The 21,986-nt window shown below is 41.9% G+C and overlaps 1 protein-coding gene across 1 annotated transcript; it reads left to right on the top strand.

Moving 5' to 3' along the window:
- Positions 1 to 3,193: 3,193 nt before the first annotated feature.
- On the top strand, positions 3,194 to 18,987 carry LOC129324537 (zinc finger protein 493-like). Its single transcript, XM_054971846.1, has 6 exons — positions 3,194 to 3,448; positions 3,602 to 3,644; positions 5,798 to 5,877; positions 6,131 to 6,257; positions 7,094 to 7,132; positions 15,727 to 18,987. Exons 1-6 carry the CDS (start codon positions 3,341 to 3,343, stop codon positions 18,009 to 18,011), a joined length of 2,682 nt encoding a protein of 893 aa, XP_054827821.1. The 5' UTR covers positions 3,194 to 3,340; the 3' UTR covers positions 18,012 to 18,987.
- Positions 18,988 to 21,986: the final 2,999 nt, after the last annotated feature.

A 21,986-nucleotide genomic window follows, 5' to 3' on the forward strand; every position in this document is an offset into this window, starting at 1 on the left:
TCTGCATTCACGTGTTCGCCAGTTGCAGGCAACAAGAGAAGACACGCCCTGGTCGTGTAAGCGAAGATGAAGCCTTTGCCCCTCTGCTCTGCCCCCAATAAATTGTGACAGTGCAGGGATAACTGGGAACAAGACACATTCCTTTTATAAAAAGGAGGGCAGCCATGAATTGGTGCCAAAATTTGATTCAAAAACACAGATCCTCATGGATCGTAGGGATATTTTTCATGGGGTCCCCCAAACTCCTGCGGCCCTGGACTTGTGGAGTGATAAGATGATGAGTTTTGGGGAACCCCCTGTAACAATGTTACACGCAAACACGTGTCCTGAACTGCTTCTAGGCCAGACTCAGAAAAGAAGCAGAGGGCAGAGTCCAGTGACAAGGGTAAAACTTACTGGTTTATTCGAATAGAGGGAAGAGAGTGGGCAGAGAGTGTAAGGCCCCTCAGAACCCAGGTGGTCTTCGGGGTTTCAAAGCCATTACATGAACTTTTATCACGTTTGGTTCATTAGCAGAAATTATGCGTTCAATAAGTTACTGGTCAAGTTAGTTACGTGTACATATGACCTAACGTCATTCCATTGGTTTGGCATAATTAGGGGTTGTCCCCTTACTCAATTAACACTTGCAAAAGTTGCTTCTCATTTCAAAGGACAAACAGTCCCTTTTGGGTACCTGTAATGCCAATAAAGTAACTATTTGGTAGCTGTGTGTCATCCCCAAGGCCTTCAGTTGGCCTGTTCCCATCCCTTAACGCTACAAGAATCCATTGTTAATCTTCGATCTGTTACCATCAGCATAAACAAGTACCCCAGTATGTAGCATATACTTGGCTATTCATCTTTCCCAACAAGACAATGAAGACAGTTTAGCTAGAGCGAGTACTCTGTTATCAAGGTGTGAACGTATCTCTTGTGACTTGGCAGAGACCAGGCAGGAAGGGCAAGTTGTTTTGTATCTCTAGAATGCGCTTTCGGCTTTACAGCCAACCCAGGCCGAAATGCAAGGCTAGAGAGATGAAGACAAAGCGCCTCTTCCTTGTGTCTGTTACAGAGAGTTAGGCCTATGGACAGGTATATTAAAGCTAAATTCTTCTACGGTTATGTCCCTTCTGTTCTATGGCTATGCCATATCTAGTGTTTCATATAAGTCACTCAGGTGTTCTGAGAGCTCCTGCTTACTACTACTCTTTGGGGCAGATTCGAGTGCATCCTACAACAATGCTAAGGATGCCTAAGGATCTGTGCCTTGGATTCTTATTTTTGTGTTGTGAAGTGTTTCTTCCGTGTCCGCAAGGAGGGACACCTTTTCCAAATACAGGGTCTTCACGTGGATAGCAATTTGGGCCATAGTTGGCAACTGTAGATTTTGCCCATTTTCAGGGTGGCGCCTGCAGAAGGCCCTACTCAGAGGAGTGAGGCTGCTGTGGTTGGGCTTAAATTGAGAGGCAGTCATGTAATTTTTTAAATAAGCCTATTGCTGCTGTAGTGTTCTCATGTAGTTTTGATGTTGTTAATTAAGAGCAGCGGGACTCTGATCTGGGGAACCGGGTTTGATTCCCCACTCCTCCGCTTGAAGCCAGCTGAGTGACCTTGGGTCAGTCACGGCTCTCTCAGAGCTCTCTCAGCCTCACCCACCTCACAGGGTGATTGTTGCGAGGATAATAATAACACACTTTGTAAACTGCTCTGAGTGGGCATTAACGTTGTCCAGAAGGGCAGTATATACATCAAATGTTATTATGTTGTTGTTGTTGTTGTTTTCTTGGTGTTCTGGAATATCAAACTTGAGTTTTTGGAGGGTTCCCCTCTCCACTCCACTCTGCTGCCCACAAGAGAACTTTTCCTTGCCAGACAAAATCTGCAAGATCTCTGCCTGGCTTTGCTTTCTTGTATGAAAAAGATATTTGTTTATGTAGAGAATTTTCATGCTACCTCTCCAGAGAGCCTGACTGAGGGGGCTTAAAAAGCACATCATAATGAAAAGATAAAAGATTAACAGTCAAAACCCAGCATAAAAACCCATCCAGAGTATAAAAACATACATCGTTGAATGACAACAAATAGGGCTTTTTAGACTAAAAGCAACCTCTCAAGATAATATTAACATATCAACTCCTTACTTTACTTACCCAACTCTAAAAAGTACCCTTCAAAAAACTCATTTTTACTTGGCATATAAAGCTCAGCCAACTTGTTACGATATTTACAGTGGAATCCTACGTAGAGTTACTCCAGCCTAAGCCCATAGTTTTTGATGGGCTTTGGCTGGCGTAAGTCTGTTTAGGATTGCACTGTTAGAGTGCTTCTCTGCACAGTTAGTGGAAAGATATGAAACCAATTAGTGGGTTGGGGGCCTGCAAGATTCCAAGTTAGGGTCTCCTTCTTCACCTCTGCCTTCTCCATGGCTCTGGCAGCTTCCATGGACAAGTCAAGCCGCTGTTGAAATCTTCTCTGGTTATCTGCAGCATGATTAGACAGATGCCGCATCTCTTGGACTCTTACTTGCTCTGATCTGCTCCTGGTTCACTCTTCCTAACTTCACAACCATTTTATCAATTCAATTCAAGTACCTTTAATGGCATACAAAGATCTAAGACAGCAAACAAGTCACTATAAAATTACATAAAATATCAGAAGTCAATATACAACCATTTTATAAATATGCACCCTGCTCCTTGTCCCATGTAATGATCTCTGGCATGTGAATGCTGCAGGAATCTTTAGTTTATAGTTTAGGAATGCATAGGTTAAGCAGAGAGGAACCTTTCTGCTTGCTCTGTGGAAGTTCCTCCTTACTTCCTCCATCCCGCTTTTTCTTTAAGAACACTCCTCATTCCAGGGTATTCCATGGTCTTTCATGAGTCATGGGTTACCTCTTTACATTCAGGTTTCAGTGTTTGTGTGTGTGCAACAGATGAGTCTATTCATTGCAGGAGGTCATTTATCCCACACTTGCCTTGAAAAAAGAATCTGGTAGAGGAGGAAGGTGGTCAACTGGTGCAGGTGAAGGCTGTTTGGAGAGGAAGGGAGGAGGATGGAACAGCTGGACTCAGTCGGTCCAGAAGAAAGAAAAGGCCCTGATACCACAGAAGATGGGAGCAGAAGGGAAGTTTGGGAAGGAACCTTGCAGAGGAGCCTGGGAGAGGATTTCCTCCCTTCAGATGTGGAGCGCCAGCAATTCCGGCACTTCTGTTACCAGGAGGCTGAAGGGCCCCGAAAGGTCTGCAGCCAACTCCACCGCCTTTGCCTCCAGTGGCTGAAGCCAGAAAGGCACAGCAAGAAGGAGATCCTGGACCTGGTGATCCTGGAGCAGTTCCTGGCCATCCTGCCCCCAGAGATGGAGAGCTGGGTCAGGGAATGTGGGCCGGAGAGCAGTTCCCAGGCGGTGGCCCTGGCAGAAGGGTTCCTCCTGAGCCACGCAGGTGACAAGAATCGAGACCAGCGGGTAAGAACAAGGTAGTAGGTGGGGCACGAGATATGATCAAGGATATCCTTGGAATCCACACATCCAACTTTTTTAGAAACCCCCTCCCCCCTCTCCACCACCACCCAGCATTTTTCCTGCTCCTTTTCTCAACTTTCCCCACTTCTGTTTCAGGTGCAGGAAAACATCGAGTGTTGCCCCGGAGCAGCTTTTCTGGGTAAGATCAAAAGGGCTGCCGTACCCATTCGTTGGCCTCTTTGAGTGTAGGAGGGGCTGCTTTTATTTTCCTGACCTCAGTCTAGTGTGAGAAAGATGGTCACTCAAGCTTCTCAGTTGAGAAATACCCATTTGGGGAATTGAAAACCTAGAATTGATTTAAAAACAGTGCCAATTAATTGGAAGAACAGTGTAGAGGAGAAAGGTACCTCAGAATGCAAAAAAATGAGGATTCATGTAAATTAATGTTAAAAATTGGGAAGATAGTGTGTGGGGCTGATCAGAAGAGGAAGAAAACTGTAAGCCTTGAGGAGGTCTTATGCTGTAGTTGTTCTGAGGGACTTCAACCATTCAGAGACTACCTTGTTTGGGAGCAGTTCAGGATTTCTGGCCTCCATGACAACCATGGGCCTGTCTCAGGTAACCACAGGCCCCACACCCTGCACAGGATACGCTCTTGACGTGGTGTTTTTTACTCTGGGCAGAAGGTGATGTGAAGGTGTATGTGTGTGTGTGGGGGGGGGGGGACTGAAGATAGTCACCTTGTCATGGACAGCTCACCATTTGCTAGGGTTGCCTGCTCCAAGTTGGGAAATTCCTGGAGATCTGGAGGGTGGAGAAACCTGGAGAAAGTGGGGTTTGGGGAGGGAAAGCACCTTGGCATGGCATAATTCCATAGAGTCCACCCCCAAAAGTAGCCATTTTCTCCAGGTGAACTGATCTCTGTGGCCTGGAGACCAGTTGCAATTCCAGGAGATCTCCAGCCACTACCTGGAGGCTGGCAACTCTACCACTTGCTGGGATTTAGCCTTACAGGACTGAATAGGGGAGGGGGATCATTTAAAGGTTTCTGATGGATCTGACTAGTTTTCAGATGGCACAGAGAATTTCCTGCTGATACGGTTGGAGCTTCTATCAATATCCTGGTTGACTCAGGAATTAGGAATTGACCTGGGGAATTGAGCTGTCTGCTCCTAGGCGCCCTCAGGTAGCCATTTGGGATTGCTGAGGGGGCTCAGGAGATGAAAGGATGAGAGAGACGGCAAAAGCTCCCTTTAAAGCCTACTCCGTGGCAGTGATGGCCGCAGAGATCCCTTCTAAGCCACCTTTGCGTCTGCACAGTGTAGGCTAGCGGAGCTGAGCTGGGTGGACAGAGGCCTTTTGGGATCTGGACTGCAGGAGGAAGTCGAGGCTTCAGTGACCTGCTGTGACCTTTTTGCTCAGCACTTTGCAGAGAAAATCACATCAAGTTTCGACTTGGACTCTGTGTTAGCAGTGACAGGGTCAGAGGGTGCCAGGTGGAGACTCATCTCATTGGTTGGGATGCTTTTTAGTGTATTTAATCGGAGGAAGGGGGCAGGATCCTTGGGGTTTGAGGCCTCTCACCTGCCTGTCTGACCTTGCCTCCCTTGCTAATGAAATCTGCCAGGGCGGGCCTGGTTGTGGGAGGGGGTGGTTGCCACAGCATCAAAACAGACTGTGTTGCGCCCACGTCTAAAGAAAGCCTACACAGGGCCCATCGACCAGTCCGTTCTTGAGTGAGATGATTCCATTCTTGTTCCATTCTTGAGTAAGGTGACTGAGCAGGTGGCAACTGGAAACATTCAAGCTTTCCTGGATGAGGCAAATAGGTCAGGTCCTTTCCAGCCTGGTTTGAGGCTTGGTTATGGGACTGAAACAGCCTTGGTCGCTCTGGTGGATGACCTGCGGTGGGAGATGGACGGAAGAAGTGCCACTCAGCAAATTGGGCAGTGTGGTACTTCACCAACAGCCATAGCAGTACTTTACCAGTAGTGCTTCACCCGAAGTCTGCCTTTTCCCATACGTACCTGTCTTATCCATACCATTCTTGGGAATGGTAGCTGCAATTCTGTCCGTGAGTACAGAGCTTCTTCTGTCCTGCATTTCTGAGTTCTTCCGTATTTGTGCAGTGAATTCTGTACCACTGGAGAAAAAGGCCTGCATTTGTCTATGATATCTCTACCAAGACTGGATTTTGCAAATGTTTGGAATCAAAACATCATCCCAAATAAGGATGCAAAGGTAGTTGTGTGACCATGAGCCAAGAGAATCTTTTTTCCCCATGCAAGGAGCTGAAATGCTAAATATCTAAAAAGATTTGAATGTCTTCCAATTATCTTTTCATCCTTCCAGAGGAGGCCTTGAAACCAACAATAAATTCTTCGCCAATTCTTTGCAGCAGAAATAAAGCAACTTCCACGTGGCCAGAATGGGTAAGTGTGGGACTGCAAAGCGTGACCACGAGTGCCTCCTACCACCCTCCTCTCTTGAGCCCAGAGAAAACCCATCACTGTCTTTGCCTTGGTCGCTATCTGTGCCGTTCACTAGAAGGAAAATTTAAAGCTCTGATGAAGTTTGGATGCTGTAGGAAACTCTAGTTGTAATCATTTTTGGCTTTTCCTCATAAGGGGAAGTTTTGTTCCATTCTCTGAGAGGATAGAGAGGTTTCTTTCTTTCTCTTTTCAGGTTCTGATGACCTTCGAGGATGTGTCTGTTCATTTCAGTGACGAGGAGTGGTCTCTACTGGATGTGGAAAAAAGAAGACTTCACAAGGAAGTCATGGAGGACAATTTTCAGAATGTGGCCTTTCTGGGTAAAGGTCCCCTTTCCCTTAATTCACAAAAGCTGAAGGCAGAAATTGCTCCTTCGTAGGTCTCTCGTAGGGCTCTTCTAATGGAGACTCTTGGTTGTGGAGTGGGGGAGGGGGTTGCACATGCCCATAAAGGAAGGACTTCTGCATATCTAGTGGATTTCCCAAGTATTAATTGGTAAGCTAAATTATGGGTTTGTAAACTTAGAGGAACACTTCATGGGATATCAACAATGCCTCCTCATGGGCCTTTCAGAGCAGCGAAGGAAGTCAGCATTTAAAATAACAAACGTAATATTATTAGGATTTATATAGGGCCCTTCATTTCGTTTTTACAAAAGTACAAAAAGACATTTCCTTGCTCCAAGGATCTTACGGTCTCCCACCGGACAAGAGGATAACGGTGGGGTGGCGGCGCAGGGATGAATTAGGGTCATTCTATTCATTCTACTGACACTAGTGTAGAGTTCGGCATGGTCAAGCCATGCTAGAAATCTTTAGTAAGAATTCAGCATCTGGGGGGTTGATCAACACCATTTCCGCACCCTACAAGGAGTCCAGGGGCTGTTAAAAGAAAGAGGAGTCCTTACTGGACGTTCTTCAGGGCCGCCTTAGATGGTGTCAGTCTGGAATGCTGGATCCTGCATGCCCTTGGAGGGGGCTGAGATCCTGTACCAGGGTGGCTCTGTCTGGGCTAGGGCTTCCCTTCTCTGTGCTGGAGTGCCCTGCTCCCTCCTCTGCTCTGGAACACCTGCGGTATCCAGAGACGGAGACTTCTGGATCCAAGCACTACCTCCTCGCTTCTCACGCAGTCATTTTTCTGTTTCTTTTCCCAAAAGGAGGACTTCTGGAGCCAGAAGAAAGCGAGAGATCAGCAGGTATGAACCTCCTTGTGTAGTGTGGCCTTTTTTCCTGGTGTATCCAGACAGGACTTCTTGGGCTAACCTCCAGTGGCTGGAGAACAGAGAGATTTTTGAAGAGCAAACAGCCAAGAATAGTTAGGAAAGCTTTCTCAAACAGTTAGAACAGAGAACAAAACGTAGGCTTATTGGTGCCTGATCTTGGAGGAAATTTGTACACACTATCCGGTTGTTTTCAGCATTTATTTAAATGACTCTCCAAGTAACACAACATGAATTATCAATACCAAATTTTTAACTAGGGTAAGAACGGGATGAAGCAGCCATAGTGTAGCCTCAAAAATATTTGCAAAAGATTCCTCAGGAGACTGCAGAACACCTAAGAATGGGAAACCCCTTAGTTAAATTCCTGGCTGAAAAGAAATGGTCTTGACCCAGTGCTAAAAGGTAGCAAGGTAGGCTCCAGGCAAGCTTCTAGAAGGGAGGAGCCACTGCTGAAAAGGCCCCGTGACTGGTGACTTCCAGTCGCTCTGCTTAGGGGCTCTGAAAGCAGGGCTCGGGTGTCAGCCCTTAATGGGGAGGGCACAGCCTGGCCAGAGGCAGGCCCCTAAATACTCCGGCCCCATTTAGGACCTTAAAGGTATAACCAGAATCACTCTGGGCTGCTCCCATTGGTCCCCCGAGACCGGAAGTGTTTCTTCTGATTGGCTGTACTCCTTTGGAGAGAGGGGATTGGACCTTGGGTGTGATGAGGCCAGGGCAGGTGATCTGATGGGGGGAGGGCAGCAAGCCCATCCCCATATTTCTTGTTTTCAAGCAATTCTTACTTTTTAAGAAGGGCAGGATACGAGGTATCGTGAGGTTTTCCCAGTTTGTGCTCACCTCTATTCCATTTACTTGCGCAGTGACCCTGTGAAGTAAGAAAAACTGGAGAAGAGTGATTGATCCAAGACCAGTGTGCTGAAGATGTAGGGAGCTTAGCTTTGGTCCCCATAGTTCACATCTAAAGCTCTTTTCCAGAATGCCCTTCTATTCCATATTGAAATACAGGAAGCTCTTTTCCAGAATGCCCTTCCATTCCATATTGAAATACAGGAAGCTCTTTTCCAGAATGCCCTTCTATTCCATATTGAAATACAGGAAGCTCTTTTCCAGAATGCCCTTCCATTCCATATTGAAATACAGGAAGCTCTTTTCCAGAATGCCCTTCTATTCCATATTGAAATACAGGAAGCTCTTTTCCAGAATGCCCTTCTATTCCATATTGAAATACAGGAAGCTCTTTTCCAGAATGCCCTTCCATTCCATATTGAAATACAGGAAGAGATCTGCCAGAGGTCCATCTAGCCCTGCCTCCCGTTTCCCAGAGTGGCCAGCTGGAGTCCCCGGAACATTCTCAAGCAGAGGGGCAGAGGCAAAGCCTCCCTCTCAGATTGTCTGGCTGGCAACCAGACTTCAGAGAGATGTTGCCTGAAAAGACAGAAGTTCGTCCGAGTCCCCTTGGGAGTGGTGGGCCCACTGCAGGGAGAGGAAAGTAGAATCTTAACAGGTGACAGAGAGAGGGCAGAACTGCTCAGTTTCTACTTTACCTCAGTCTTCTCTTCCCAGGGAAAGGGTGCTCAACCTGGCAAAAAGAGAATACATGATGAAAGAAGGGAGTAGCCTAGGGTAGGTGACGGGGTGGTACGTAACCACCTAGCTTCCTTAACTGAAAATGTATCCCTAGGGCCAGATTGCATCCTAGGGTCCTAATGGAACTTGGTGGTGTGATTTTGGAGACTCTGTCTATAATCGACAATCTGTAAGAATCTCTGAGAATTCTTGGAGAGCAGGTGAGGTGCCAGAAGATCGAAGATGGGCACATGTTGTCCCCATCGTCCAGAAGGGGGAAAAGGAGGATCCAGGTAACTATTGATCTTTCAGCTTCACATCCGTATCTGGAAATGTGTTCGAACAAATCCTGAAAGAATCACTCCTGGAGCATTTCAAAAAGAAGGCTGTGATTATCAAGAGCAAGCCTGGGTTCCTCAAGAGCAAGTCATGCTAGACTAACCTTATCTCGTTTTTAGATTGAGTCACTATTTTGGCTGATGAGGGGAATTCTGCGGACATAGTTTTTCTTGATTTCAGTAAGGCTTTCTTGTCAGCATTTGTTGACAAATGTGATTTGGATGCTGCTGCTAAGTGGATTTGTGATTAGGTAACAGGTCGTAGCTAAAGAGTGCTTGTAAATGGTTCTTCATCTTCTTGGAGAGGAATGACAAGCGGCATAGCCTCAGGGATATGTCCTGGGCCCTCTCTTGTTCAAAGTCTTTATAAATGACTTGGATGAAGGAATAGAGGGGATACTTGCTAAAGGTCCAAATGATACTAAATTAGGAGGAGTAACAAATACTGTAGAAGATGGAATCAAGATTCAGAATGATCTTGACCATCTGGATAACTGGGATAAAACTAACAAAATGTCTTTCATCACAGACAAATATAAAGTTTGTCTTCTCGGTAGAAAACAATGCATAATTACAGGATGGGTGAGACTTGTCTTGGCAGTAATACATGCGAAGAAGATCTAGGGGTCTTAGAAGAGCATACACTGACCATGAGTCAGCAGTGTGATGTGGTAGGTAAAACGACAAATGCGATCTGGGGCTGGATCAACAGAAATATAATGTCCAGATCACGGGAAGTGATAATATAATTTAGCTCCACTTAGACCTCACTTGGAGAAATGTGCTCAGTTTGGGGCACTACAATTTTAAGAACGATTTTGAGAAGCTGGAGTGTGTCCAAAGTAGGGCAACAAATATGGTGAACGGTCTGGAGACGAAGTCCTATGTGGAGGGTTTGAAGGAGTGGGTATGTTTAGTCTGGAGAGGAGGCTACTGAGAGGTAATATGACAGCTGTCACATCGAGGGTGGAACGCAGTTATTTTCTGTTGCTGTAGATGGTGAGACCAGAAACAACGGGTTAAATTAAAGCAAAAGAGTTGTTGGCTAAATATTAGGAAGAACTTTGTGACAGAGCAGGTCCTCCATGGAGCAGGTTTCCTTGGGAGGTGGTGGGCTTTCCTTGTTTGGAAGTTTGTGAATAGAGGCTAGATGGCCGTCTGTCAGCAATGCTGAGTCTATGATTCAGTATGAATTCAGGCAGATGGTGAGAGGGAGGGCAGGAAGTGATGAGCCTGTGCTCTGTTCCTGTGGCCCTTTCATAAGTTGAAAAAGACAAGAAGAAAGGTCGGGGGGAACACCAAAAAAAGAATTATGAAAGGGCCACAAGAACAGAGCACAGGAACAGAGCATATATATATATATACACACACACACAAATTCATGTATTTATTACAAAATGGTTTTTAAAAAATAATGCAGGGCCAAATACAGCCTCAACACAGGTTAAAACCATACAGAAATCTCAAACAAAGAACGTCTGTGCCCCTGACCAAACGCATTTCGGTCTTACGGCCTTCTTCAGTAGCAAAACATAGTTGTTACACATTAACTCCAGACAATGCTAAAAGTATAGTCAGTCAATGTAGGACCAAGTTGGAATTTTGCTACAAAAATAGGAGGAAAAGTTTAAATTTGATACAATATTTATAATTTTTTAATTATGACATAAAATATTTTTCTTATAAAAATACATTCAATATTACTTCTCATTAATGTACAAAATGCAAGGTGGGAGGTGTTTTTCATATCAGAATTTATTCAAAATTACTTACATCTAATTAAAGGCAAAACTCAAGGCAGAAAAGTACTTAAGAAGTGTCGATTGAAATCCCCTTCTGCCCTCCTCAGGTGCGCATATCTTGAGTGGTAATTCAATTGTGTATCTGGAAAAAGATTCAAGAAATGCCCTGATAACAAGATGAGTACATGGTGATTAAAGAGAGAAAATGTAAAATGTTTCAGAGAGACCTCAAAGATTATGAGGAAAAGAGAGTTTATGAATGGTCCAAGGATGCAAAAGTAGGTCTAAAGAGAAAATCTCTCTCTTTTAATACCATTTCTAACACTTCTAAGGTCCATTTGTTCCATGCCTAGTACTTGTAATACTATCAATTTCATAGACAAAAGAAGCAAAAACATATGACAACAGAGCCGAAAGTATATCTTAGGAGAAAAACGTTGAAAACTCACAAGCAGGCAGCTTCACAATAGGCACCTCTCAGTGTTGGAAATATCTGTTCTTAAAAAATGATTCTCCTTTATTCCTACTCCACATCATGATGCTTTTAAATTAAGGATAGAAGTACAACAATTGTTTAGAAAACTTAAGGCTATCCGATTATTTTAAGAACAAAGAAGAGCCAATATTAGGGCAGGATTCTAAATTCAAACCGAAATCTCGTTTTAATGCCCCCTCATAGAATCCTAGAATCTTAGCCATTCAGGAATTAGCTTTGGAGGATTTAAACAGAATGGCATCAAACAGAAATATCGGAAATCTCAGTTTGGCATAACTTTCATGCAGCTGAGAAACAAACGTTAAAAAGATTAACAGCCTGTGAAGATCTTGTCTTGAAACCTGCAGGCAAAAGAGGAGCTGTTGTGGTGTGGGATAGGCAAGATGACGTTAAGGAGGCCTACAGGCAATTAAATAACAGCTCGCAGTAGAGTGAGCTTACTGAGGAACCCTTCTTTAAAATTAAGAAATTACTTGTATCTTAGATGAAGCCTTACTGGCAGAACTTCTGTCTAGGTCTACTTATGATTTTCTCCAACAAACTGAAAATAAACTTCCGCAGTTCTACCTCTTGCCAAAAATTCACAATGTTGTGATCCCAGTTCCTGGAAAACCTATTGTCTCAGGATAGGGTTCTGTTCTTGAAAATTGCACTGTGCATTTTGATTAATTTTTGAAACCTTTCATTCTTAAAATTAATATCGATCTAAGGGATAGAATGGATTCTATATAGAATGGATTCTAAGGGATAGAATGGATTCTAATCTTAAAAAGATTACCTTTACCTTTTTAAGGGATAGAATGGAATTTCTAAGGCCACATTAATTACATTCAACTTGAAATGAAGGATATGATTTTGTTACCTTAGATGGGGTCTCTTTATACACAAATATATCACAGGACGAAGCCTTAGAAGTATCGCAGGAAACACTGGACAGGAGACAAAATGCTTCTAAACCTCCACCTAATTCTTTATGTCAAATAACTGGATTTCCAATTTCAAGGGGAAAAAATTTTTGGCAAATCTCAGGGACTGCTGTGGGGTACATATTGCCCCAGAACTTGCTAATGTATTCATGAATATATTAGAAGACAAATTTATTCTGTTTGCAAGCAATATGTGTAGAAGCAAAATCATTTTATATAAGCAGTATTTAGATGATATTTTTATGATTTGGAAAGGTTCAGCACATCTGCTGTCACAATTCAGGCAATTCATTAACACCATTCATTATACAATTAATTTTGAAATAACATTTGACAAGAAAAAAATTAAGCTTTTAAATGTGGAGATTAGAAAGGTGGGAAATACGATTGAGGTGGATATATATAGAAATATATTGAGGTGGATATATATATAGGAAGCACACTGATGCAGATTTCTTCCTTGCCGGGGACAGCTTCCATCCCTCCCATCTAAAAGGAAATCTACCCTGTTCACAAATGTTTAGAATAGGAAGATACTGCAATCATTTCACAGACTTTGTTGCAAGGGCTGATGAGACAGTTTGTAGATCGGGGTTATTCTTCTAAAGTGGGTGATCAGGGTTTTGATAAAGTAAAAAATACTCCTAGATCATCACTATTGGCTCCTAGAATTAGACGGCAGTACAGACATTAACTTTTGATGGTAGATACACACAGGTTAAAAACATCATCAATAAACATTGGCACCTTCTGTCAAATATTCAGAGATGCCGTTCTACCCGTCTTTTCACTTACAGGTGCTCTAAAAATTGGAAGGACTTGTTGGTTAGAAGCAGATTGAAATCTTCCTTCAGAGATAAGATTGGAATTGACAGCAAAGCTAAACCAGTTGAGAATTTTCCTTGCAGAAGCTGTTCAGTTTGTTCTTGTCTTTGTAGTACCTTTTTCTATAATTCGTCCAAATGAAGCAGATATTCTATAAAATCATTTGTTTAATTCTAATGAGTTATGTATGTAATCCAATGCCCTTGTGATCTAATGTATGTAGGCTTTACCACCAGAGCTGTAAGGAAAAGAGTTTGTGAACACAGAAGCTGCATTAGATTACAAAGAAGAAAGAAACCCCTTTGGTCCAGCATTTCAAGGCCTTGGGACATACAGATAACCAGCTGCATTTCTGGGTGCTGGAGAAGATTCAGGCTCCTAGCTTACATCTTTTGCAATGTCTGAGGGAGTGAGAGACCTATTGGATTTACACTCTGAACACTCTATATCCATATGGCCTGAATGAGGAAGTGAATTGGTTGTGCGTCTGATACTAAGTTGCCCTTTTAGTATGTATTTATTGTGTTACGTATTGTCGATATTCATTTATACACTGTAATTTTTTTCCTTTCCCCCTATTTCTTCTGCCATTGTGCACTGGGACATTCCCAATGTATATTTGCCCCCTTACTCTGATTGCATCACCCCCTTGCCTGATATATAAGGACTGCGACACTTTCCCCTTTCAACTTACATTACCACGTGCCTCCACTTAAAATTTGAATTTTTTTAATGATACTTTTTTATTAATTTGATGGTATTATTATATATAATTTAATACTTGTGGTTTGGGGTTCTTTTTTATAGATTTCTTATATAGAAAATTTTGTTCTTAGTGTCAGTCTATGAAATTCAAGTTACTCTGATTTCATCTCCCACCCCTTGCTGCAAGAAGTACAGGTGTCCATAGTAAATCCAAAGGCAAGGAAGCTTCTGGCTGAACACAAAGCTTTGTTGAGAATGACATGTTAGTTACAAGTTGCAGTGTATCAAATCCTTTCCATCCCATATGCCTAGTAAAAGCAGAGGCTTGGGAATGAGACATGAACTCCTCCAAGGTCTGTGGCTAGCGGAGCTAGATAAGGCCTTCCTGGGAACACAGCTGTCTCTGTGAACCTGCATACAAACAACACTGGAAAAATACAGTAGTGAGTTGCATCAGAAAACAATATGGCAGTACTTTGGGTATCAGGCCTGACACTTAGGATGTTGGTTGAATATTTTTTCAGGTACACAATTGAATTACCACTCAAGATATGTGCACTTCATGAGGGCAGAAGGGGATTTCAGTTGAGGCGTCTTAAGTTCATTTCAGCCTTGAGTTTTGCACATTAATTAGACACAAGTCATTTTGCTTAATTTCTTTTAAGAAAAACATCTTTTTATGCCATAATTAAAAAAATGTAAATTTTCTGTCAAATTGAAACAATTTTTTTTCATTTTTCCTCATTTTTTTGTAGCATAATTCCAATTTCATCCTACATTGACTAAACATATTATAGCATTATGTGGAGTTAATGTGTAAGAACTATACTTGAACACTAAAGAAGACCATAAGGCCGAAATACGTTTGGTCAGGGGTGCATAAAGTCTTTGTTTGAGATTTCAGTATGATTTTAATGTGTACTGAGACTTTATTTGGCCCTGTATTAGTTTTATTATGTGTGTGTGTGTGTGTGTGTACACACACACATATGTTATATATTTAGCTGTTTAAATACTAAGCTATTCAATTTGGACTCATTTAAGCTTTGAGGTTTGTAAGCCTTATGTTCCCAGAGTAATTCTGAAAGCAACTTTGTGGTCAGGAAAGAATTTCCCTCCAGGCCACATTTGCCTCGAACCTAGAGGGTTTTTTGCCTTGCTCTGGACATGGTTCCAATACACAAACTATGCACAGGGAAAAAAAATAACAGTCACCTGAAAAATTAGTATGTACAATTGCAAATCTTTTTAAAATATTTTCACATACTTAAAGATGAAAAACTGTTAAGAACGCTGTGGACTGAGCTGTTTGTTTCTTCTGTTATGTGTAATGAGCACCAATCTTACTGGTTTTTCATCTTTAAGTATGTGAAAATATTTATAAAAGATTTGCAATTGTACATACTAATTTTTCAGGTGACTGTTATTTTTTCCCCTGTGTATAGTTTGTGTATTGGAACGGTTAGTATTGGGGAAAGCCTGTTGTGTTTTGTTGCTCTGGACATGGGGCAGGAATCACTGAGGGAGTAGCACGGGATTAGCTCTGAAATTTCCCCACCCTTTGTTCCTTTATTTGTTATTTGCCATTGGCCATCATGGGCCCAAATGATTACATGCGGGATTGCGCAATATGCACTGCTGAGAGTGGGTTGTAAAATTGCTTCTGCTCTTTTTTTACTACCAGTTTTAATTATTTTAATTTCTATTTATTTTTAAACTGCTGTGATCCGCTCTGAGCCTGATTGTGGAAGAGCAGACTACAAATTGAATCAATCAATAGGTTGGACTCGATGGCCCTTCCGGTTCTATTTTTCTATGTTCACCCTACATGAAAACTCAATGATCAAAATTTAATATGTGGAATGTCTCCTGTTAATGGGTTTTCTGTTGTTATCAAGAGTTGTTAATGGCCTTTCTCCCTTAATTCTGCTTTTGTTTGAAGGGCTAACGAGTCTCCTCTTTATTCCAGAGGCTGGGAGTCCCAGGAGAAAACCTCAGAGAGAACTCCCATTGGAAGAGGAACAGCAGAGAAGAAGCAATGGGACAAAAGGAAAAAGAGGGGAGGAATCATTCCATCAACAAAACCATACAGGAGAGAAAAGACATGAACATGAGCACTGGCGGAAGAGTTTTGCTCAGAGTGGAGAACTTACTGTCCATCGAGGAATTCAAGCAGGGGAGAAACTGTATAAATGCACCGAGTATGGAAAGAGCTTTGTTCGGAATGAAGAATTTACTGTCCATCAACAAATACATGAAGGGGAAAAACCATATAAATGCGTGGAGTGTGGGAAGAGCTTTGCTGACAGTACATACCTTACTGTCCATCGACGAATTCACACAGGGGAGAAACCATACAAATGTGTGGAGTGTGGGAAGAGCTTTGTTCGATGTCAACAGCTTACTGTCCATAAACGAATTCACACAGGGGAGAAACCATATAAATGCATAGAGTGTGGAAAGAGCTTTGCTCGGAATACACATCTTACTGTCCATCAACGAATCCACACAGGGGAGAAGCCATATAAATGTTTAGAGTGCGGGAAGAGCTTTGTTCACAGTCCACATCTTACTGTCCATCGACGAATCCACACAGGGGAGAAACCATATAAATGTGTGGAGTGTGGCAAGGGCTTTGCTGACAGTCCACAGCTTACTGTCCATCGACGAATCCACACAGGGGAGAAACCATATACATGCGTGGAGTGTGGGAAGAGCTTTACTCGGTGTCAACAGCTTACTGCCCATCGACGAACCCACACAGGAGAGAAACCATATAAATGCATGGAGTGTGGGAAGAGCTTTGCACGGAATACACACCTTAAACTCCATCGTAGAATCCACACAGGGGAGAAGCCATATAAATGTGTGGAGTGTGGGAAGAGCTTTGCTGACAAGTCACATTTTAATGTCCATCGACGAATCCATACAGGGGAGAAACCATATAAATGTATGGAGTGTGGAAAGACCTTTGCTCAGAAGCTACAGCTTACTGTTCATAACCGAATCCACACAGGTGAGAAACCATATACATGTGTGGAGTGTGGGAAGAGTTTTATTCGTAGTCAACAGCTTACTGTCCATCGACGAATCCATATAGGGGAGGAACCATATAAATGCATGGAGTGTGGCAAGACCTTTGTTCAGAATATAGAGCTTACCATCCATCACCGAATCCACACAGGGGAGAGACCATATAAATGTGAGGAATGTGGGAAGAGCTTTGTTCGGAGTCAACAGCTTACTGTTCATCGACAAACCCACACAGGGGAGAAACCATACAAATGTATGGACTGTGGGAAGACGTTTGCTCGGAAGTCAAAGCTTATTGTCCATCAACGAATCCACACAGGGGAGAAGCCGTATAAATGTGTAGAGTGTGGGAAGAGCTTTTCTGACAATTCATATCTTACTGACCATCGACGAACCCACACAGGGGAGAAACCATATAAATGCATGGAGTGTGGGAAGAGCTTTTCTCAGAGGGCTCACCGTTCTGTCCATCGACGAATCCACAGAGGAGAGAAACCATATAAATATAGGGAGAGTAGGAAGACCTTTGCTAAGAGTACACAACTGAAGGACCATCTACAAATCCAGACAGCGGAGAAACCATATAAATGTGTGGAGTGTGGGAAGACGTTTGCTCAGAGTACAGCACTTAACGTCCATCAACGAATGCACACAGGGGAGAAACCATATCACTGTGTGGAGTGTGGGAAGAGCTTTGCTCGGAAGCCACATCTTATTGTCCATCGACGAAGTCACACAGGGGAGAAACCATATAAATGTGTGGAGTGTGGGAAAAGCTTTCCTCAGATAGCCCACCTTATTGTCCATCGCCGAATCCACACAGGCGAGAGACCATATCACTGTGTGGATTGTGGGAAGAGTTTTCCTCAGATGGCCCACCTTACTTCCCATCGACGAAGCCACACAGGGGAGAAACCATATAAATGCATGGAGTGTGGAAAGGCATATGCTTGGAGTACAGAGCTTACTATCCATAAACGTATCCATACAGGGGAGAAACCATATAAATGCATCGAGTGTGGGAAGAGCTACACTCGGAAAAAACATCTTACTGTCCATCGACGAATCCACACAGGGGAGAAGCCATATAAAAGTGTCAAGAACGGAATACCTTTACTCTCAGTACACAGCTTACTGACCATCAATGAATCCACACAGGAGAATCCATATAAATCAGAACCCTACTTGGGTTCTGATGACATCGAAGTCAGCATAGAATAAAGGGCAGTTGCCGGTAAAGTTTGACCTCCATTTCTAACCATATTTTTTTATTTTCTTTTTTTCCCACAAACCTGAATTTTTTGACTCATTTCTAACGATTTGCCTTGGAAATACAACTTATCTTGGAATGCTGGTAAATCCCCAGCAGTGTCTGACTTCAAAAATGCTGGAAAGAGTTTCTGAAATTATGGATTTACTAGGATTTACTAGGTACAAAGTACAGAGAACTTATTCATTCAAGATAAACTATTGAACTGTGCCTAAATTAATTTAATTACTTCTTTCTAAACAGCTCTAACTTAAACAGAGCGGAAACATAAGAAGCATGGAATAATTTGCATTCTTTCCTTCCCAATCTAACAAATGCTTGTTCTTCCTGTCCTTATTCATATATATTTTTATATATATATTTCAACAGGACTTCCTGTTGAAGGGAGCGGAGCTTCAGCTCTGATGCGACACAGCAAAAGAACAGCTTGGCAGATTCGACACACACACAGCTTAACAGGAGGATACAAAAGAAATAAATTACTTTTTTATTTTAATGTTATCAATCAGGGCACCATCTCTGACAATTTCTAATATACTGTAACAACAACAACATTCAACTTATATACCGCCCTTTAGGGCAAACGTAACACCGATTCAGAGCGATTTACAAAGTATGTTATTATTATCCTCACAACAATCACCCTGTGAGGTAAGTGGGGCTAAGAGAGCTCCAGAGATCTGTGACCGACCCAGGGTCACCCAGCTGGCTTCAAGTGGAGTGGGAAATCACAGCTGGTTCTCCAAATTAGAGTCCCACCGCTCTTAACCACTACACCAAACAAGATGATCTTGGACTTTGTTCCTTCCCCCCCCCACCCCTTTTTCTTCAGGCAACAGGAAGCAGAAAGGAATCAGCATATTAGAAAATAGAAATATCGCTGCTGGGCCAGCCTCCTGTTTGTTACTTTTGTCTTTTTGACTTTTTTTGGGCAAAATATTATTATAGATTTCCATTCTCTCTCTCTCCACCCATTATTTTTTCCTTATTATCTCCCTTTCCCTTTTCTTTATTAAATTTTCATATCAAATTTAAGTTTCATTAGAAGGTACAAAATATTTTGCTGGTGTCATCATTATGATTTTGAAATGGTGACTAGGAAATATGCCATACTTTTTATTTTTCACTTTTCTCTCTACTTTTATTTGCAAAGGCATAAGACAACATCTGTCCCTATCATATTGATAATAGTTTGGATATTCTAACTATAAAATGTGATAATTGTAAACTCTTAGCTACATAGAAAAAAGTATATGGAAGTAGTACATAGAAAATTTGCATAATATTTTTATAAGCAGAAGGGCAAGAAGAAGAATGGCAGCTAGAATACATCAAAAAAGACAAAAAGAAACTAGAAAAACTGGGGAAGAACAAAAAAACGAAGAGTTGGTGGAAAAGCTATTGTGAATACTGGTGAAGCAAATGCAACAATTTGAGGAAAGAACTCAGAACGTTCTGAAAAATATTCAAGAATCTAGGTTAAGAATTCAGAAGAGTATTCAGAGTAACATTCAAGTATCTGAGCAAAGTACACAGAAAAAATATTCAAGAAGCATACCAAGAACTATCAGCTGGGTAGTAAAAATTAACACAAAACTACAAGATCAAACACAAGAAATGTAAAATATTGAATAGTAGCAAAAAGAAAATGACATATTCTAGAAAGACAAGATGCACGGAGTCTCAAAGAGAATTCTCATTTACAGTAGCTGGAAAAGAAGTGCAGATGTTTCAGGAGTTACCAACAACTGTGTTAAGGAAAAGAAAAGACAGGCTTTTTGAGAAAAATTCTACAAGAGAAGGAAATAAACTGGAACCACTGGAAAATACCATTTGCAAATCAGGTATACTTACAGAAAGAAAGGAAAATAATCCAAACAGAAGAATAAGACAACTGGCTGAGGAATTTCAAGTGGAGGATCCATGTAGAGCAACCGACGGAAAATCTTCAACTAATATAAGAGCTCAGGAGAAGAAATGGCCATGGCATCAAAATCAGAACAAAATGAATAAATTAAAAATAATATGAGAAAATATTAATGGACTCAACTCTTCTCAGAAATGTACAATTTTTTTAACCAACTTAAAAAGCTAAATATAGGTATTTTATGCTTAAAAGAAACTCACGTAAAGAAGAAATATGAACCTTTTTTAAATAATAAAAAATTAGGCTATGTATATCTTGCCTCAGCACCAAATAGCTCTTTATATAAACATTCCATAACTAGAAGTAATAAAGAAATTAAGAGATTCAGAGGGTAGATATTTAATTTTAAAAATGAGACTTCCAGAAGGTGAGTGTATGTTAGCAGAAGAAAAAACACAGGCTCTCTATGTCAGCAATACAGCCAATCTTTTCTTAATTCAACATAATAATAAACAACAGTGCACAATTAGGAAGTGTGAAAAATAAATTGATTACATCATCATCGTTATTGAATCCATTACATCCATTATACATAATCATTCATTTAGATTGAGAATATACAAACAACACACAAACTGTGGGCTCCAAGTGATGAAAGGCAGCTCATAAAAGCTACAATTCTCAACTAATTAGCAACTGTGTGCAAGTCTCTCATAGAGGGTAGTAATTGCAGTTGACTTCCAGCTCTCTCCAAGCCGCAGAAGAGATGAGATAAACGTCCCGTTGGCCCGACAATCAGTTAGCTTGAAATGATTGTTTCACGTGAGCACAAATGTGCCTCAGCTTTCTCAAGAGCACAGGGCTAAAACAACAAATAAAGTGACAATAAATTGTAACTCCTTCTGTTTGTTGCATCTTACAAAATGTTTTAGGAGCTTACTCAAAACAATAAATAAAGTGACATTGAATTGTAACTCCTTCTGTTTGTTACATCTTATAGAAGCTTTTAAGAGTTTGTATTGTCGAAGGCTTTCAGTGCCGGAGAACGATGGTTGTTGTGGGTTTTCCGGGCTGTATTGCCGTGGTCTTGGCATTGTAGTTCCTGACGTTTTGCCAGCAGCTGTGGCTGGCATCTTCAGAGGTGTAGCACCAAAAGACAGAGATCTCTCAGTGTCACAGTGTGGAAAAGATGTAGGTCATTTGTATCTACTCAGGAGGGGTGGGGTTGAGCTGAGTCATCCTGTAAGAGTTTCCCAGGGTGTGGAATGCTAATGGCGGGAGGCTTCACTGTATCCTGAGGAGGTTCTTTTGCATATGGATTGGTACTTGATGTGCTAATCTTCTCTGCAGGGCTATTGTCGGGGATAGAATGTTTTGTTAGCCTGGTGTTTTTCAGAACTGGAAACCATGCTCTGTTCATTCTTAAGGTTTCTTCTTTTTGTTGAAGTTTTGCTTATGCTTGTGAATTTCAATGGCTTCCCTGTGCAGTCTGGCAAAGTAGTTGGAAGTGTTGTCCAGTATTTTGGTGTCCTGGAATAAGATGCTGTGCCCTGTTTGCGTTAGGCTATGTTCAGCCACTGCTGATTTTTCAGGTTGTCCAAGTCTGCAGTGTCTTTCATGTTCTTTTATTCTTGTCTGGATGCTACGCTTTGTGGTCCCGATGTAAACTTGTCCACAGCTGCAGGGTATACGGTATACTCCTGCAGAGGTGAGGGGGTCTCTACTGTCTTTTGCTGATCGTAGCATCTGTTGTATTTTTCGGGTGGGTCTGAATACTGCTTGAAGGCTATGCTTTTTCATAAGCTTTCCCATCTGATCAGTAATTCCTTTGATATATGGCAAAAACACTTTTCCTGTAGGAGACTGTTTTTCCTTGGTTGTTTGATTCATCCTGGGTTTGATTGCTCTTCGGATTTCATTTCTGGAGTTTTAAGAGTTTATTCACAACTCACACTAGCTTGTAAGAGCTTACTTACAATAAACCAGTAAAGCCTTCGGTTCAGACATGTTGTATTTGCTCCCTGACGGACATGTTGACCGTGAAATATAGGCATAGACC

The sequence above is a fragment of the Eublepharis macularius genome, chromosome 2, assembly GCF_028583425.1.
Source record: "Eublepharis macularius isolate TG4126 chromosome 2, MPM_Emac_v1.0, whole genome shotgun sequence".
NCBI classification, from domain to species: domain Eukaryota; kingdom Metazoa; phylum Chordata; class Lepidosauria; order Squamata; family Eublepharidae; genus Eublepharis; species Eublepharis macularius.

Coding starts and splice junctions, on each gene's coding strand:
- LOC129324537 (XM_054971846.1), top strand. CDS start 3,341: ATGGAGAGCTGGGTCAGGGAATGTGGGCCGGAGAGCAGTTCCCAGGCG. Junction 5,878..6,130: donor CTTCCACGTGGCCAGAATGG/GTAAGTGTGGGA, acceptor TTCTCTTTTCAG/GTTCTGATGACCTTCGAGGA. Junction 7,133..15,726: donor AGAAAGCGAGAGATCAGCAG/GTATGAACCTCC, acceptor TCTTTATTCCAG/AGGCTGGGAGTCCCAGGAGA.